At 54.4% G+C, this 18462-nt stretch overlaps 2 protein-coding genes across 2 annotated transcripts; one reads left to right on the top strand and one right to left on the bottom strand.

Annotated features, from left to right (window-relative positions):
- Nucleotides 1-2610: 2610 nt before the first annotated feature.
- Nucleotides 2611-7471, top strand: HYPK (huntingtin interacting protein K). The gene is made up of 4 exons (XM_074966717.1): nt 2611-2824; nt 3280-3335; nt 4386-4437; nt 7359-7471. Exons 1-4 carry the CDS (start codon nt 2639-2641, stop codon nt 7452-7454), a joined length of 390 nt encoding a protein of 129 aa, XP_074822818.1. The 5' UTR covers nt 2611-2638; the 3' UTR covers nt 7455-7471.
- A 1466-nt stretch (nt 7472-8937) lies between these two features.
- MFAP1 (microfibril associated protein 1) lies at nt 8938-17286 on the bottom strand. The gene is made up of 9 exons (XM_074966716.1): nt 17093-17286; nt 16593-16812; nt 15074-15203; nt 13196-13383; nt 12464-12572; nt 12204-12364; nt 11723-11882; nt 9816-9905; nt 8938-9624 (listed from the first exon to the last, which is right to left on the bottom strand). Exons 1-9 carry the CDS (start codon nt 17169-17171, stop codon nt 9442-9444), a joined length of 1320 nt encoding a protein of 439 aa, XP_074822817.1. The 5' UTR covers nt 17172-17286; the 3' UTR covers nt 8938-9441.
- Between the last annotated feature and the right edge of the window lie 1176 nt (nt 17287-18462).

Below are 18462 nucleotides of genomic sequence, written 5' to 3'. Positions count from 1 at the left end.
CGAGTCGGGACGGCGGGGGACCGAGTCGCAGTGGTGGGAGCGGTGGGATACCGAGTCGGGCGGCGGGGGACCGAGTCGCAGTGGTGGGAGCGGTGGGATATCGAGTCGGGACGGCGGGGGACCGAGTCGCAGTGGTGGGAGCGGTGGGATACCGAGTCGGGACGGCGGGGGACCGAGTCGCAGTGGTGGGAGCGGTGGGATACCGAGTCGGGCGGCGGGGGACCGAGTCGCAGTGGTGGGAGCGGTGGGATACCGAGTCGGGGAGGTGGGGGACTGAGTCGCAGTGGTGGGAGCGGTGGGATACCGAGTCGGGGAGGTGGGGGACCGAGTCGCAGTGGTGGGAGCGGCGGGATACCGAGTCTGGGAGGTGGGGGACCGAGTCGCAGTGGTGGGAGCGGTGGGATACCGAGTCGGGACGGCGGGGGACCGAGTCGCAGTGGTGGGAGCGTGTGGGATACCGAGTCGGGGCGGCGGGGGACCGAGTCGCAGTGGTGGGAGCAGTGGGATACCGAGTCGGGCAGCGGGGGACCGAGTCGCAGTGGTGGGAGCGGTGGGATACCGAGTCGGGGCGGCGGGGGACCGAGTCGCAGTGGTGGGAGCGGTGGGATACCGAGTCGGGCGGCGGGGGACCGAGTCGCAGTGGTGGGAGCGGTGGGATACCGAGTCGGGGAGGTGGGGGACCGAGTCGCAGTGGTGGGAGCGGTGGGATACCGAGTCGGGGCGGCGGGGGACCGAGTCGCAGTGGTGGGAGCGGTGGGATACCGAGTCGGGGCGGCGGGGGACCGAGTCGCAGTGGTGGGAGCGGTGGGATACCGAGTCGGGGAGGTGGGGGACCGAGTCGCAGTGGTGGGAGCGGTGGGATACCGAGTCGGGCGGCGGGGGACCGAGTCGCAGTGGTGGGAGCGGTGGGATACCGAGTCGGGACGGCGGGGGACCGAGTCGCAGTGGTGGGAGCGGTGGGATATCGAGTCGGGACGGCGGGGGACCGAGTCGCAGTGGTGGGAGCGGTGGGATACCGAGTCGGGACGGCGGGGGACCGAGTCGCAGTGGTGGGAGCGGTGGGATACCGAGTCGGGCGGCGGGGGACCGAGTCGCAGTGGTGGGAGCGGTGGGATACCGAGTCGGGGAGGTGGGGGACTGAGTCGCAGTGGTGGGAGCGGTGGGATACCGAGTCGGGGAGGTGGGGGACCGAGTCGCAGTGGTGGGAGCGGCGGGATACCGAGTCTGGGAGGTGGGGGACCGAGTCGCAGTGGTGGGAGCGGTGGGATACCGAGTCGGGACGGCGGGGGACCGAGTCGCAGTGGTGGGAGCGTGTGGGATACCGAGTCGGGGCGGCGGGGGACCGAGTCGCAGTGGTGGGAGCGGTGGGATACCGAGTCGGGGCGGCGGGGGACCGAGTCGCAGTGGTGGGAGCGGTGGGATACCGAGTCGGGGCGGCGGGGGACCGAGTCTCCGTGGTGGGAGCGGTGGGATACCGAGTCGGGGAGGTGGGGGACTGAGTCGCAGTGGTGGGAGCGGTGGGATACCGAGTCGGGGAGGTGGGGGACCGAGTCGCAGTGGTGGGAGCGGTGGGATACCGAGTCGGGGAGGTGGGGGACCGAGTCGCAGTGGTGGGAGCGGTGGGATACCGAGTCGGGACGGCGGGGGACCGAGTCGCAGTGGTGGGAGCGTGTGGGATACCGAGTCGGGGCGGCGGGGGACCGAGTCTCCGTGGTGGGAGCGGTGGGATACCGAGTCGGGCGGCGGGGGACCGAGTCGCAGTGGTGGGAGCGGTGGGATACCGAGTCGGGACGGCGGGGGACCGAGTCGCAGTGGTGGGAGCGGTGGGATACCGAGTCGGGGAGGTGGGGGACCGAGTCGCAGTGGTGGGAGCGGTGGGATACCGAGTCGGGCGGCGGGGGACCGAGTCGCAGTGGTGGGAGCGGTGGGATACCGAGTCGGGGAGGTGGGGGACCGAGTCGCAGTGGTGGGAGCGGTGGGATACCGAGTCGGGCGGCGGGGGACCGAGTCGCAGTGGTGGGAGCGGTGGGATACCGAGTCGGGCGGCGGGGGACCGAGTCGCAGTGGTGGGAGCGGTGGGATACCGAGTCGGGGAGGTGGGGGACCGAGTCGCAGTGGTGGGAGCGGTGGGATACCGAGTCGGGCGGCGGGGGACCGAGTCGCAGTGGTGGGAGCGGTGGGATACCGAGTCGGGGAGGTGGGGGACCGAGTCGCAGTGGTGGGAGCGGTGGGATACCGAGTCGCAGTGGTGGGAGCGGTGGGATACCGAGTCGGGGCGGTGGGGGACCGAGTAGCCGCTGTGCAATCCCCAGTCCGGAGGGAGCAGGGCGGGGCCAGCTGGTGCCCTGCGCCACGACCAGCCCGTCCCCCGGTGCCCCGGGAGGGGGCTCCGGGCAGGGCCCGTGCCCCCGCGGCCCCCACCCGCCGCGCTCCTTCGCAGCCGGCGCCGGCAGAGGCGGGCGGGGCTGATGCTCCGGGCGAGCCCCGAGTCCCAGCGGCCACGCGCTGGGCGCTATTCCCCGCCCGGCCGCGGGGGGCGCCCGGCCGCTCTGTCCCGCCGGGCGCGTCTCGCTGGTTCCGCCGCCGCGACTGGCCCAAGTCTCGTGACCGGAAGCGGAAGTCCGGGGCCGGCGACGTGATGGCGGCGGAGGGGGACGTGGAGCTGGAGCTGGAGACGGAGCCGAACGGGGCCGGGGGCGGCGCGGACGGGGCCGGGGGGCGGCCGGCTGAGAAGCCCCGGAAACACGACAGCGGCGCCGCGGACCTGGAGCGGGTCACGGACTATGCGGAGGAGAAGGAGATTCAGAGCTCGAACCTGGAGACGGTGCGGGCGGGGCGCGTGGGGGGAGGGGCCGGGCGAGCGGGGGGGCGGGGCGTGTGGGGGGGAGGGGCCGGGCGAGCGGGGGGGCGGGGCGTGTGGGGGGGAGGGGCCGGGCGAGCGGGGGGGCGGGGCACGTGGGGGGGAGGGGCCGGGCGTGGGGAGGTGTGGGGGAGGGGCCGGCCGGGCGTGGGTGGTGGGACGCGTGGGGGGCCCATTCAGAACTTGACCCTGGAGCTGGGGGGCAGAAGCTGCCTGTGGCTCTTCCCCACCCACTGGCAGTGGCCTGAGATTCCAGCCCGAGAGGCTGCAGCGTGAGGCTCCTCGGGGTCGGGGGTGCTGGGAGGATGTTCAGCTTGGCCTGGTGGTGTATGCTGAAGTGATTGTGCTGCCTTCCTGGGCTGTGGGGAGACCCCTCCCTCTGTGTGCTGGAGGTAACCGTCCCTGCTCCTCCTGCCCAGGCCATGTCCGTGATTGGAGACCGAAGATCCAGAGAGCAGAAAGCAAAACAAGAGAGGTAAGTGCTCCCTGCACCTCTTGCCCCTTTCCAGCATAGAGCTTTGAGACGCAACCCCCATGCCCTAGTCTGGGCCCAGTGCAGCCACAGATTAAGGATCAGCCTTATTTGTTGCTGTAGGTTAAAATAGCTTCTTTGGAGCTGAAGCTCAGACAATTCTGGTCCATGCCAAGCAGGGCTTTCAGTTCCTGAGCCAGTCAGTCCAGCAATAGGTGACTTAGCTTTGCACATGCAGAAGCTTCTTCAGGAGGCCTAGGGCTGCATTTTTTAAAGTGCGGGTCACATGTAAGGCACTGGGTCGCTCTGGGTTCTGACACCGCACTGCGCCTGGAAGCGGCCAGCAGCAGGTCTGGCTTCCAGGCAGGGGGGCCATGGGGCTCTGTGCGCTGCCCCAGGCACCAGCTCCGCACAGCCAATGGGAGCTGGAGGGGGCGGTGCCTGTGGGCGAGAGCCCTGCAGAGCTGCTTGTGCATCTCTACCTAAGAGCTGGCCGTGCCGCTGGCCGCGTCAGACACAGTGCAGTCCATCGTCCCAGGACAAGCAGGAAGCCTGCCTCTGCACCCTGGCTGTGCCGCTGACAGGGAGCTGTCGGAGGTAAGTCCGTGCCCCAACCCCCTGCCCAGCCCTGAGCGCCCCCCCCCCCCAAAACGTGGAGCCCCAAACCACCCAGCCCTGAGCCCTGACCCCCTCCCAAGCCCCAGCCCTGAGCCCCCCAAACCCCTCATCCTGGCCCCATCCCAGAGCCTGCACCCCAGCCCAGAACCCCTCCCACACCCCAAACCTCTCATCCCCAGCTCCACTGGGTCGCAGGCATCAACAATTTTCTTCAACTGGGTCCCCAGAAAAAAAGTTTGAAAACCACTGGTCTAGGGGACCAGGGTAGTTTTTCTGGTTAAACTTCCTGCCTGTCCAAGTCCAGTCTCAGGACTGGTGGCTTTATGCTTCAACAAGGAGTTGCTGCAAGCTTTCTGATTGTACTTTACAGTTGTGACTGAGTTGGTCTGGAGCCTGTGTTGTTGGTGCTTGATGTTCTGATTCCTTTTGTTACAGGGAAAAGGAACTGGCAAAAGTTACTATCAAGAAAGAAGATTTGGAACTGATTGTGAGTATGGAAGGCAGGGTGGATTTGATTTAAATCGCTAGTCAGGAAGACTCAATTTAATCATGGATTTCTACATAAAAATGCATTCTTGTTGGTTGTTATCACCTTAATACATATTCTTCACAACTGAGAGAGAGATGTAGGTTTCATTTTTAAACGGAACACACTATACATTTTTTAAGTGATTTATATTGAAAACTGTTCAGGTTAGTTTTACAGCTATATCAGCAAATGAATGATTGTTTGTTTTATTTCATTTACCAAAGGTAATTGAAACGGATATTTATGAGGTGAACTATCTCCAATTCAACAGGTTAATCATTAATATTTGGAGGATTTTTTTGCCATGCTGTATTAGGAAGAGAACGTCACCAGACAGACATTTAAATTATTTTATTTAACTAAAACAACAACTTTATGTATTCTGGATTTTTTTCTTCAACAGCAAACATATAATATTTTAACAAAACAAGCATATGAATTTTTTAATTTAGTTAAACATTTAAGTTTTTTAAAATAAGGTTTGTTTTTGTTAAAATTGTTTTTAACTAAAATAGTTTAATTTTTTTTTTTAAACCAAAAATTAAATTGACGATGTCAGCCAGGTCAACATGAGAAACTTAAAATATTGGCTTCTGCAGCTAACTCAGTCGTCTTCACCTTCATTTTCCTGTTTGTTCACAATCTGGAAAAGAAAAACAAGCTTTCCTGATCTTTTAGGTCCCAAACGATTTCTCAATTTGGAATGAATTAGTACAAAGGAAGAAAATATTCTTTCTACACTGGCAGAAGAAGCTACTGCTGTTAGTGAGATTATCACTTCAAGAGGCTCTGAATCCAAGTGCTTAACTGACTTCCACTAGTTCACTGGTGTGACTTTCTTTAAAACATCGTCAGCAAACATATATTTCTTGAATAAAGAAAAAAGAAAAGGAGTACTTGTGGCACCTTAGAGACTAACCAGTTTATTTGAGCATGAGCTTTCGTGAGCTACAGCTCACTTCATCGGATGCATAGCATATCGATGAAGTGAGCTGTAGCTCACGAAAGCTCATGCTCAAATAAACTGGTTAGTCTCTAAGGTGCCACAAGTACTCCTTTTCTTTTTTCTTTTTACGAATACAGACTAACACGGCTGTTACTCTGAAACATTTCTTGAATAGTTCACCCCAGCCCTGAAGTTTATTATAGTTGGCATTATGGAGGGCTGATTGCTGGATGTCCATGTCGTAGCCAACTCCTCTTCTTCAGCAGTTAAGGTTTGACCCTGGAACCAAGTATTGAGAATATTTGCAAGAAAATGAGCTGGAGATAGTGCTTGTCCCATTCTTTTTTTTTAATGCTTGTAATTTAACTCTGTCACTGCATATTTCTCTTTTAAAGATCTCACTCCGTTCCTTCCAAATTTCAACAGCATCAGGAATTAAACAGCTATTTCCCTGCGTTTTGTTCAAGGCTACAGAAATAGGCTTCAGGGTACTCAGCATGTGTCCAACATTTCTCTTACGCCCAATGTTGAGAACTTTGGCTGTGACAGTGACATCTATTTATTTTTTCACGATTTTGTTCACAAACGGTCATCAGATTAGGCTAGTTCTTAACATAGTGCTCAAAACAGTCCACTACTGAGTTCCATCGCACGTCTTGTGGGAGAGTTAGCTTGGTTCCTCCCACTTTTTTCAGAGCAGCTACTGCAAAGTGGTTATGGAAGTATTTTGCAATTTCAACAACATTAGCCTTTATTTCAGGAACACTGTCTTTGGCTAGGAGGTGCGTCAAATGAGCACTGCAACCGTATGTTTTTGTGAATACAGACTAACACGGCTGCTTCTCTGAAACCTATTAGCTTGGGACTCTCTTCTAAATAATTTCTTCTCATCTTGGATACATCTGCAGCATTGTCTGTGACCAAGCTGCATACTAGACATTTTTTTTCAGTTTGTTATAGCTTTTACTGCTACTTCTTGTAAGTATTCTGCTGTGTGTGCATTTCCTGATGTATCAATTGTTTCTGTAAGGAAGACATTCCCTTCTTCTGTTGTCACACAAGCACATACAACAGGATCATTTTGGACATTGCTCCACCCTTCGAGACTCAGGTTAACAATTTTACCCTCTGGACCAGGGGTTGGCACCCCTTTCAGAAGTGGTGTGCTGAGTCTTCATTTAGTCACTCTAATTTAAGGTTTTGCGTGCCAGTAATACATTTTAACGTTTTTAGGAGGTCTCTTTCTATAAGTCTTTTTAATATATAACTAAACTATTGTATGTAAAGTAAATAAGGTTTTTAAAACGTTTAAGAAGCTTTATTTAAAATTAAATTAAAATGCAGAGCCCCCTGGACCTGTGGCCAGGACCCGGGCACTGTGAGTGCCACTGAAAATCAGCTCTCGTGCCGCCTTTGGCACACGTGCCATAGGTTGCCTACCCTTGCTGTAGACCTTTTGCACATTGCTCAATTTCTCTTTCATACACTTTATCCAACAGTTTGCCTGTGACATCTGCTCTGTTGGGTGGACTGAATCCTGGTCTTAATGACTGAACCATGTTAATGAAGTGTGGGTTCTCAATCATCGTAAACATTACATGAATATATTCTCATACTATAGAATTAATAATCCCTATTCCGTGGTGAGATATCTTTGAGCTATCATGTATCTTTATCTTTAGATAAAAGGCTTTTTGAGGAAAAAGCCTTTTATCAAAAACTTTTTTTTAAAAATCATTGATTTTTATCCACCCTGCTTTGCTGTATTGCACTGTAGTAGGCCAGGAACAGTAGCTGGACTCTGCAGCAGCTGTGTGACTCATACTCTTGGATGAAGCCTCAGTAATGCTGGAGTACCAAGCCTTAATTGAGTCCAGCCCTTTTCTTGTGTGCTGTTGTGCAGCGTCTCTTATCTCTGCTCCCTTCCCTGCAGATGAATGAGATGGAGATCTCTCGGGCAGCAGCGGAGCGTAGTCTGCGAGAACATATGGGCAACGTGGTGGAGGCTCTGATCACCCTCACCAACTAACCACATTCCTACTGGACCGCTTTGAGAAGGGAACGAGGGAGGAAGACTCTTGTTGGGACTTCATGAAATGTCTTGTGCTGTCACCCCTGCCCTGTGCACTGCCTTCCCAATAACTGTTTGACAGAGCGAGACTGGTCAGATGCTACATGTATTAACTTATTGAAATAAAGACATCCGTAACCTTCTGTGGACGCAGTTTGTAAAGCAGCTATGAACAGGCCCTGAGAAGCCTGAAAGAGTATGCTACCACCCACCTGTTGTAGACAACTTTGACCACAGTGCTCTTCGTGTAGATGGCAGGCTAGTCCCACACCTGTCACATGGTCCTCTGCTGTGCTAGTAAAGGATATGGTGTCAGCAATGAGATACATGAGATCTGGCCTGTAAAGCTCACCAGGTTGGGGAGTACAGAGCTGAGGGAGCATTTTCTGAATGAAGTGTTCACTTAAACCACCTTCAGAGAACAATGGCTGAGCTCTCAAAAGGGAGAGATGGGGTAACATTCCCACCCCTGCTGAATGGTTCTTTGATATAAACTTTATTCCCTTCTGCCATTATATTGCTCCATCACCCCCAAGTCTGTTTCTCTCCATGCTGTTCACAGGCTTGCAGTCTAGGGCCTTTCTAGTTTTTATCTGAGCTCTGCTGCCTTCCGTCTTTCCTCTGTTAAGCCCATATTATCATCCCCTGTTGTCAGCTCCTAAAACCACATGGTCTTAGGGCAGAGACCTTCTCAAGCTTCTCTATTTACACCATGCTAGAAGCCCTGAGGTGCGTGGCATGTAACATGTCTGGGGTTATTTAAGGGGAGGTTCTGGCTGAATCAGAGCCTGCCCCTAGTTTCAACACCTCACAGGGCCAGAACACAGGCTGCTTTATAGGGTCACAGCTCCCTACTGAAACCCCCTGGCAAGCCTGGTTGTTAAAAAACTTGTCCTGCCAGCAGGGACTTGGCTCTTAAAGGCAGTGTAGAGTTGAAGGGCGAGAGAGAAAACTAGCTTCAACTTGTGCCCAGTTAGGGGGCTGTGTGTTCACCCTCGCTCTGAATAGCTGCTGGAGGGGCAGAGCATCTCTTCAGTCTCTAGCTGTGGCCAAGACTGGCTCGTGGGGAATTTGTGTTTATTGCCTGCTCTGACTTCCCAGAGGAGATGGTGGGCTGTAGCTCTAACAGCCGAATAGCGCAAAGCCAGGGCACCAGCACAGAATACCCCCCCAAAGGAGAGCAGAAACAGTGCTGGGATACACAGCTGTAGCAGGCAGGGCTGAAGGGAACAGCTGCTGAGTCACCTCCTTACTCAAAGCCAGGATTCCATCCAGCACACACCAGCAGGTTTAGTGAGCACAACTGCCCCTAACCCTGCACCTGCTGTGAGCTGAGGCCCGCAGCCCCGAGAGAAGGAAGAGTGCCTTGCTTCAGCCACCAACGTGCCCCTCCCTCCCCCAGAGGGACAGCAACACCAGTTTTGTGAGAAAACAGCTTTTAATCAAAACTCAGATCTTGTGCCTTAGGGCCTGGAAGAGCCCCATACCCGACTGTACAGGTAGGGGAGCCTAGAGCCAAGCAGAGGGCTAGGCCAAAGAGACTTCGAAGCCCCTCAGAGGAGGGGCAGAGGAGACTGTTACAGCTGTTCCAGAGAACAAAAGGGAACTACATTCCCAACTGTAGATGGGGTGTTGTGCAGAGATGGGGAGATACTTTGGAGCAGCCCGTAGGACTCTGCTGCTAATTCCAAGAGAACTGGGAATTTGCTGCCCTCTGGCAGTGGGAATCTGGGAAGGTGTCTAGTTCCTTGGGGCTGGTGGGGGCGAAAGCCATTCAGCACTGGGTCTGGCTAGCCTAGCACAAGGATGGACTTTTCCTCTAATTCCAATTGAGCCACTTTATGCCCCAACGCACTCGCAAGAGTTCTGGCAGGGTTAGGACCCATGGCAGACAAGTGCCTTTCCGCCCTGCTGTCAGCAGCATGACACTGTCCTGGGCGCTCCCTTAGGTAGTCTTCCGCTTCTTGGCCGATGGTCTCTCAAAGACGTCCCGCACACCGGCTGCCTTCTGCTTGAAGAACTTGGTGTTCTGTGCACTTTCCTGGCCCCAGGCAGAGTCGAAGGAGGTTGTGTCCTGATCCACCAGGTGTGTATACTTGGTCCGCCCAGAGCGCCCAAAGTTTTTGACCTAGGGAGAAAAAAAATTGTGTGAGCAGCAACCCCCCCCGCAAGCAGGACCTGCAGCATCCTCAGAGTACACGGCACCACTGCCCCACTGTGGACCAGGCCTCCATGTCACCCCAGAGCACAGGTGCCCTCTAAGGCCCTCCTAGCTGAGAGCCCACCCAACTCCCATAAGCCCATCTCTAGCACACATACCTGCATGACTTTAGGCAGGATGGTCTTGTTGAAGTGATCCTCCAGTGTGGGGGCACTGAAATCTCTTTTGTACACTTCCTCATCTTCATCCTAGGGAGGGACGGACATGCAGCAGAGTCATTTACAGTAAGCCCCCAGGGAAACCAGGTAGGGACACTCTTCACGAACAGCATAGTTCAAAGAGTCCTGGTAACAGCACTCAAGATTCCCTCCTCGTGTCAGAATCACAGAAATTGGAGACAAGGCTTGTGTCCCATCTAGTCCATCTCCAGGGTCTAGAACATGATTAGCCTCAACACTCCATATTTCAGGGCTTTATTCAGAGCAGTGGCAAATACAGCAAACAAAGAACCTCCCACCTCATTTGTTTCTTGTAGCTTTTAGGCACTTTCCAAACATCCCACAACCCTCCTGCCCTGGGGCGCTGCACTAGGTTAGAGGGAAGGGTCACAGCATAAGGGGAGAGTCCTGGGATACACAAGACAACAAAATGTAAGCAGGTGTGCAAGGGGTCTCACCATTCAGATTCCAAGGCCCTTATTTCCATCTGAATGTGTCCAATCTCAAACTCCAGCCATGGGACCATGTTATACCTTTTGCTGCTGCACTGAAGAGCCCATTGGTATACATTTGTTCCTCAGGTAGGTACTTATAGACTGGGATCAAGTCACCCCTTAACTTTCTCTTTGTTAAACCAGACAGACTCAAGGAGCTCAATCTACCACTATAAGGCAGGTTTTCTAATCCTGTAATCACTCTCATGGCTCTTCTCTGACCCCTCTCCAATTCATCCACAGCTTCCTTGAGGGCAGGGGCTTTGTGGATGAGCTCAGGAAGGGCAGTGTGTGCAGCCAGCAGAAGCAGGGGTCTGTTTATGAGAAGGGCAGATGAGGCTAGCTTTAATGATGTGGCAGAAGTGACAAAACAACAGGCCACTTGATTCTGCCTCTGACAGCTGTGACAAGCTTGCCTAGGATCCAGTAAAGGAAGGGCACCAGTGGAGGGATTCAGGGGGGACAGCATGCATAGAACAGACAAGGCAATGGATTCTGGCACCAACACTTCGTAAGGCAGCAGGAGGCAGCGTGGGAAGGCTGTCACTGCAGCGAGATGGCAAGTGATGAGGGCCTCAAGGAGAGTTTGAGTTGTAAAGGTAGAAACGAAAAAGGACAGACTCTAGAGATGTTGTGGAGGAAACAGCAGCAAGTTCTGGATGTGTGGGACATGGAGGAGACACAAATCAGCCCAGGTTATGGGCCTGAATGCCAGGGAAGAGGGTTGGGTTGACAATGACAGAGAAAGGGGGAGTGGAAAGAGTGTTGGGCCATATGAGATCAAATAGTGATGAGACATCCACGTAGATCTGTCAGTCATTACCAGAGAGGTATTAGTGCAGTGATTCTCAAGCCTCTGAGTGCGACCCCCCCCCTTCTATATTAAAAACACTTTTTAATATATTTAACACCATTATAAATGCTGGAGGCAAATCAGGGTTTGGGGTGGAGGCTGACAGCTTGTGACTCCCCATATAATAACCTCACAACCTCCTGAGGGGTCCCGACCCTCAGTTTGAGCACCCCTGTATTAGTGGATGCATGAGAAAACCCCCCAGGAGGTCAAGTGACAACCAATTTCACTGTCAGGAAGCTTCCTGGCCTTCAATGTAACCTCACCTTCAAGCAAGCCCAAATCACACCCTTCCCCCTCTTAGGGATTCACACCTGTCAAACACAGCAGACTCATCCTGGTCTCCTGACACCACACACTCTTCGGTGGCTGTGTTGCCATTATACAGCTGTAGCCCTTGTAATCTTTCCTTTAAACCAATCCTTCCCCTGAAGCATCCAGAACGGAACGCACTGTTCCAGGCGTGGTCGCCACAGAGCAGGGCCCCAACAGTCACTCACCATGAAGAAGGCCCCACGGTGGTAGTACTTCTGCAGGAATTTGTATTTGCCCTTCACTGCCTTGTTGGTGATGACCTTGCCATTGGCCCGGAGCTCAGCACGGCGCTCCTCCTCCGTCAGGTTCCGCATGCGCTCAATCTCAGCCTTCTCCTTCTCCAGTCTGTGCAGGAGGCATGAAGCTCGTTAGAGCCAGCCCTACTCTCACCATGCCCTCTGCTCTGCCCAGAGGACAGAAAGCTTGTCCCACTCACATCCCTGGCCAGAGACTGAAGCTCCAGGAAGCAATTCAACCCACTAAATTCCAGGGGCATGCACCAAATGCCCTGTCCCTCCAGGAGCTAAGACGGGGTGCCCTCTGCTCTGCCTTAGGCCGCAGACAGAGCAGGAAATGGGGAGGGGAAGATGCCCCCTGGTGGCCGCTGTCTTCTGGGTCAGGGACTAGAGACATTGAACCCCAAGCCCAGGCTGCGGCAGCACTTACGCCTCTCGCTCCTCGCGGTCCCGTTTGATGCGCTTCAGCTCACGCACTTTCCAGGACTCGTACTCCTCCTCATCGTTCTCGTCATCCGTATCAAGCGCTTCCAGGGCAGCCAGCGAGCGCTTGTTCTCCTCCAGCTCCTTCTTAGTCTCCTCCTCCACGATCTGCAGAGGGGACCAAGCTGGGAACTGAGCCTGTTGCAAGCAGACCAACCCTCTCCCCCGCCCACAGATATTCCGCCTCACTGGACAGTCCCCCATTACCTTGAGCGTGTACTTCCGCCTCTCCTCCGCCAGCCGCTTTGCCTCCTGCTCCAACTCCTTCTGTTTCGCTGCCTCTGCCTCTCGCTCCTGGACTGTAACTCGATCCTTCCTGGAACGGAGGGGCCACCACAGGCTTCTTTCCCCTCCCACCGCACCTGACCCATCCCTCTCCAAGTCCCACACCAGCACGGGCTATGTCACTCCTCCTTCTGTCAGTGTCTGCCCCTGGGATCCTCACCTGTCTGGTGCTGCTCCAGGCCCAGCTGCCTTAGCAACTTTCCGAGCGGCCTCTAACACCCCCAGATCTGTTGTGGGGAGAGAACCATTTCCTGGGCACTCTGCACCTCACTGGCAATCACCCTATCACCACTGAGCGGCACCTACCCAAAAATAACAGCTAGTACCATGAAGAGACTCTGAGCCCATCCAGCTTGCGTACGCTGCAGGGTCAGTCACTAAAAACAACAGCTGCCTGGAATCTATCACACCCAGACACTCCATTACACAGACAAATGCTGCATATCTGTGCCGAGCCGGCACCTGACCTGCAGATAGAACCTGAGGTGCTATTAGCATGTGCCCCAGTTGCTTTCTCAGCTACATGAGAACGAACACGAGCACCACTTCTCTGTGCACCGGCTGATCCTTCACATTTTCTGTCTAGGCTGGCACTCTGTCCTCCTTCAGGTGTGAGCAATCCCCCACCCCCCAACAGCAAGGTACGCCACCTACTTGCGGATGAAGACAGGTTTGAGCCGTGGCTCTGTTTCATCCTCACTGTCTGTGTACTCCTCATACTCAGACTCTGATTCAGACTCCTCGCCAGACCTGCCCTCGTCCTCCACTTCCATCACCTCCATCTCCTCATTCTTCCTCTCCTGGGCTCGCTGGCGCATCATCCCACGACGACGCTCAATTTCCTAATTGAGGCACACCAAACCCAAAGGGAGTCAGTGGAACTACTGACCTTCCACTCACCCCCAGTTCTCTTGCAGAGGGGTGGGGGAGGATGTTTGCCCCAAGGAAAGCCCGAGAGGGGCAGAGGCCCTAAGTCCATTCTAACTCCTTCATGCAGTGGGTGAAATGGATGGAATTTACTGGCATTAATAGTACTGATTCCTTGTTCCATAGAGGCCACACTCTGATCCACTGCTCTGCATACCTCACCATGCAAACCAGAGTGGGCTTCAGCCAACGTTCTCTCCCCACAGCAAGGCCAGCAGTGAGACATCTGTACATAAGAGCTGCCATACTGGGCCAGACCAGTATCCTGTCTCTGACAGTGGTCAGTGCCAGAGCTTCAGGGAGAGTGTGCAGAACAGGGAGATTTGGAGAGATCCACCCCATCTTCCCCAACAAGTTTCTGGCAGTCAGAGATTTAGGGTCACCCCGAGCAAGGGGTGGCAGCCCTTACCATTTTGGCTAATAGCCATTGATAGACTTGTCCTCCAGGAACTTACCTAGGTAGGTTTTTTTTAACCCAGTTTTACTTTTGACCTTCACAACATCCCATGACAACATGTTCCACAGATTGCCTGTGCATTGTGTGAAAAAGTATTTCCTGTTGCATTCAATGTTCTGCCTATTAATTTAATAAGGCATTTGTATTATGTGAAAGGGTAAATAATGCTTCTGCAGTCACCTCCTCCACACCAGTCATGCTCCTATAACCCTCTATCACCTCCCTCCTTCGTCGTCTCTCTTCTAGGCTGAACAGCATCAGTCTCTTTAGTCTCCCCTTGTAGGGAGGCCATTCCGTACCCCTGATCATCTCTGTTGCCCATTAAGAACCTTTTCCAGTTGCACTATATCCTGAGATGGGCAACCAGACTGCCCATAGTATGCAAGGTGTGGGCGTACCGTGGATTTATAGAGTGGCATTATGATATTTTTGGTCTTATTATCTATCCCTTTCCTAATAGTCCCTAACATTCTGTTCACTTTTTTGACCGCAGTTGTGCACTGAGATGAAGTTTTCAGAGAACTAGCCACGAAGACTCAAAGTTCTTGCATGGTAACAGCTAATTTAAAGCTCGTTATACATGTGTAGTTAGAATTATTTTTTCCAATGTGTATTACACTTTCCACTTATCAATTGTTGAATTTCTTCTGCCAGTTTGTTGCCCACTCATCCAGTTTTCTGAGGTCCCTTTGTAACGCTTTGCAGTCAACTTTGGACTTACGTATTTTGAATAATTCTGTATCATCTGAAAACTTTTCCACTTCACTGTTCATTCCCTTTTTCAGATTATTTATGAACATGTCGAACTGCACAAAACCCAGTACTGGGGACCCCATTATTTACCTCTCTCTATTGTGAAAACGGACCATTTATTCCTACCCTTTGTTTCATATCTTTTACTGATCCATGAGAGGACCTTCCCTCTCATCCCATGATTACTTATCCCATGTAACCCAAATGGCAAGTCAAGGCCATCTGTAGACAGACAGTTAACCTCTTTCAGATTCGTTCACATATTAGCCAGTCCCATCTGCCCATGGATCTGGTACTGCCTTGAGCTGCAGGAAACTGGACCCCACCCTGTGGAAACTCAGCTGAGAGACCGTGTGGAACTGGTGCTTGCAGCACATTTGCAGCTCTGCACATACCTCATCGTCAATCTCTTCTTCTTCCTCCTCGCTAGTATCCTCCCGTTCCATGCGCCAGGCATCTCCCTCCACCTCCGAGTCACTTTCTCCAACTACTTCTGGCTCGACAATTTTGCGGTGCCTTGCGAGTCTATGCACAGACACCAAAGTTAACATTTCATAGCAATTCAACTGCCATAAAGCAGCAACCGTAGGCCACAGCCCATCTAAATGCTCTGGGGCGATTCAAACTGAAGTCCCCATACACACACATCCAAGCTATTTGAGGACTTCAATAGCTCAGAAATAGGTTAAGGGTTTGCTACAGGAGTGGGTGGGTGAGATTCTGTGGCCTGCATTGTGCAGGAGGTCAGACTAGATGATCATAATGGTCCCTTCTGACTTTAAAGTCTATAAGCCAGCCAGGAATTCTCAAGCCATTCCAACCCCACAATGACCCTGTCCTAACCCTCCTAACCCCACTGTTATAGCCCAATAATCACAGCAAAGGTGTATCTCAGCATGCCAAGCTGAACATGTGTCCATCTCAAATACTCAGGTAACTAAAAAACGTGGCTAGACCCACCAGTGTCCGAAATATAACGAGACTGTAACAATCAGAGCACTTATGTACATGCTGCTCCAGTGCAAACCACGGGTTACTCTCCTTGGCAGTCTGAGCACCTAGGCTGCAGGCAGAGCTACAGCAGCAAAGTTTGGAAAAAGTAACATTTCTTCTCAGAAGCTTGGTTTACATGGTGACATTTAAGATCCAGTAGCTGGATTGCTCAGGAATAGACACCTCTGTTCATCCCACTGTAGCAAATGCAGCTTCTGCTGGGATCCTGCTTCTTCATTAGCAATTGTAAAGATTGAGGCAATGCTAGAACTGACCCATAGATATGAATACTCCTCGTAGACATGAATTAGTGACTTGAGGTGAATTAAATAAACATTACTCATCTGTCTATCCCAATTAGATGCAGTAACATGACATCCCCCTATCTCCATACAAGAATGTTATCCTGTTTTATAGATTTTGCTTTCCTCCCCATGTTAAGACCTTAAGGAGCTAGCTGTATTATTTATGGTCACTTTCAGAACTTGCTGACTAATTGCCCTAGCCTACATCTAAAGAATTATTTGTGACAATGTGTAGGGCTGTTTTTTCCTTCCTGTACCCCTCTATTTAAGATGTGGGGAATATATAAAAAGGACACTTCAAAAAGTTTCACACCTGAAAAATGCATCCCTACAACTGACTCAAGCAAAGTCTAGTTACCATAACAAAAAGTTGAGAGAAAACCTTTTCTTTCCATATATTTCTTCGTATTTTCAGTTTGTTTACAGTGCCTTGGACAGCATGTCGGCAGAGTCAGCTCCAAAGGCTCGGTCTTTCACAAAGAGAAACTGCCGAAAACATAACGAAGGTGACTGTAAAGCCACAGCTGCAAGGGTATCTCAAGGGCAGGTGGGCCTGACACTAGTTGCTGTGTCTCTCTCTTTGACTAAGCCAGGGCTGTCATGGACAGGAGCTCACCTCTCCTCCACATCCTCGTTAATGCGGTTCTGCAAGCGCCGCAGACGGGGGTCACTGGCTGAATCTTCCTCCTGCTCCTCTGGCTCCAACTCCTGCTCCTTCGCCTTCTTAATAAACTGGAACTCCTCATCCTCCTCGTCCGAGGACTCCATGGGCGCATAGTCTGGCCGCTTCCCTGACACATAGCGCTTCACCTTCACCTTCTCCATGGAGATCTCACCTGCGAGGGGGGAGGGGGATGGGTTACTGCAGACCTGTGCTTCTCACCGCCCCAGCACCCCAGGACAAACGGGGCACGGCTCCCAAGACACCAGAGCAGCTAACGCTGGGGAAAACCCACCCGGCCCACCCAGCTGGGCCCGTCCCCCGGGCTGAGACGACACCCCCCCGTCCCCCGGGCTGGGCCCACCCCCCCCCGTGAGACGACACCCCCCTCCCCGTCCCCCGGGCTGAGCCCGACACCCCCCCCGTCCCGGGCCCGCACCCCGGCCCGCTCTCACCCTTCTCGTTGCGGACGGGCACGGCCCCCGCCGTGGACTGGATCGGCGGCTGCTTCATCAGGGCGCTGGGGACCGACATGGCGGCAGCTTCTGGCCCAAACGCGGGACCCACCGACACCGCAGACAGCCTCCGGCAACCGTCCGCCCCGGAACCGGAACCACCCACTCACAGCGTCACCGCCAAGACCCGGAACCGGAAACTAGCTGAGCTCTCGCACTCCCACTGACCGGAACTGCGTCAGAACGGGTCCGGGAGGAGGGATAGAGTTTCCGGAAGCAGATGATAGACTGTCGGCCCCGCGCCGCGGGGAATTGTGGGAAGGTGCCGCTGGACACAGGGCTAGTCGGGCCTCTCCTGCTCCCCTCTCTCCGGGGGGGGGGTCCCGCGGAGCTCGGCGGCGCCCCCCCCGCCTCAGCCGGGAGCCCGGTCCCTGGGGGCTCGGGCCCGGTCAGCCGGCGCTGGGGGCTCCTCCGTCGCCGGCCCCGCCCGTCTCTGAGGGCCTGGCCCGGGGCAGCGCCGAGGATCGCGGGGAGCGGAGCGGGCCTGGCGGGGAGCCGCGGTGTTTGCTCCCAGGGGGGGCCTGGCCCTCTCGGGTTGGGAGGCGTCCTAGGCGGGGGGGCCCCGGGGGCCGGAGGGCCGAAGGGGGGGCCCCGGGGGCCGGAGGGCCGAAGGGGGGGCCGGAGGGGGCCCCGGGCGGCCGGAGGGGGCCGGAGGGGACCCCGGGCGGCCGGAGGGGGCAGGGTGGATGAGATCTGAGAGCCAGGCCCAGGCTGAGTAAGCAGCTGTAATGGGACAGGCTGGGTTTAGGGGCACCAGAGGGGCTGGTGCCTGGTGATCTCAGCAGCTGCCTCTGGGGCGTGGGCGTGAGGGGGGCTAGTGATCAGGAGGGATAACAAGAACCTGGACAAGGGGGGAAGGGGCGGTGTGGAGGACAGCAATGGGATTCAGGCATGGAGGCGGGGCGGTGATGATGGAGAATAAGGGAGAGCAAAGAGTTTGGTGGGAGGAAAGAGCAGGAGCTTAGTTTTGATCTCCAGGAGCACGAGTCACATCCCTGCTGTTAGCGCCAGGTCTTGGTCCCTGCTTGGGCAGTGGTCCCTGTGGTGGCCTGCACCAGCCACAAGAAGTGGGAGGCAGGAGGGTGGTTTGCTCTTTGCTGCATTGCATCCCTGTTTGGGATGTTGTGAGCTCCACTGGGCAGGGACCATTTATGCATCTGAGTCCTGAGGGCGACTCACCGAACCTGCCCTCGTGCCAGGAGGCGGGTTAGCCCCTCCCTCAAAGCAGGGGCGGAAGTGATCGCCCCTCAGATGCCCATTGTCCAATACCAGAGCTGACTCAGCAGTGCCAGGCTAGGGTGGCCATGAAC

The sequence above is a fragment of the Natator depressus genome, chromosome 10, assembly GCF_965152275.1.
Source record: "Natator depressus isolate rNatDep1 chromosome 10, rNatDep2.hap1, whole genome shotgun sequence".
Lineage (NCBI taxonomy): Eukaryota > Metazoa > Chordata > Testudines > Cheloniidae > Natator > Natator depressus.
This window is presented reverse-complemented; position numbering and strand designations above follow the sequence as displayed.

Coding starts and splice junctions, on each gene's coding strand:
- MFAP1 (XM_074966716.1), bottom strand. CDS start 17,171: ATGTCGGTCCCCAGCGCCCTGATGAAGCAGCCGCCGATCCAGTCCACG. Junction 9,906..11,722: donor ACCGTGGGGCCTTCTTCATG/GTGAGTGACTGT, acceptor GTCCCTCCCTAG/GATGAAGATGAGGAAGTGTA. Junction 9,625..9,815: donor TCCTGCCTAAAGTCATGCAG/GTATGTGTGCTA, acceptor TTTTCTCCCTAG/GTCAAAAACTTTGGGCGCTC.
- HYPK (XM_074966717.1), top strand. CDS start 2,639: ATGGCGGCGGAGGGGGACGTGGAGCTGGAGCTGGAGACGGAGCCGAAC. Junction 2,825..3,279: donor AGAGCTCGAACCTGGAGACG/GTGCGGGCGGGG, acceptor CCTCCTGCCCAG/GCCATGTCCGTGATTGGAGA. Junction 4,438..7,358: donor AAGAAGATTTGGAACTGATT/GTGAGTATGGAA, acceptor CCTTCCCTGCAG/ATGAATGAGATGGAGATCTC.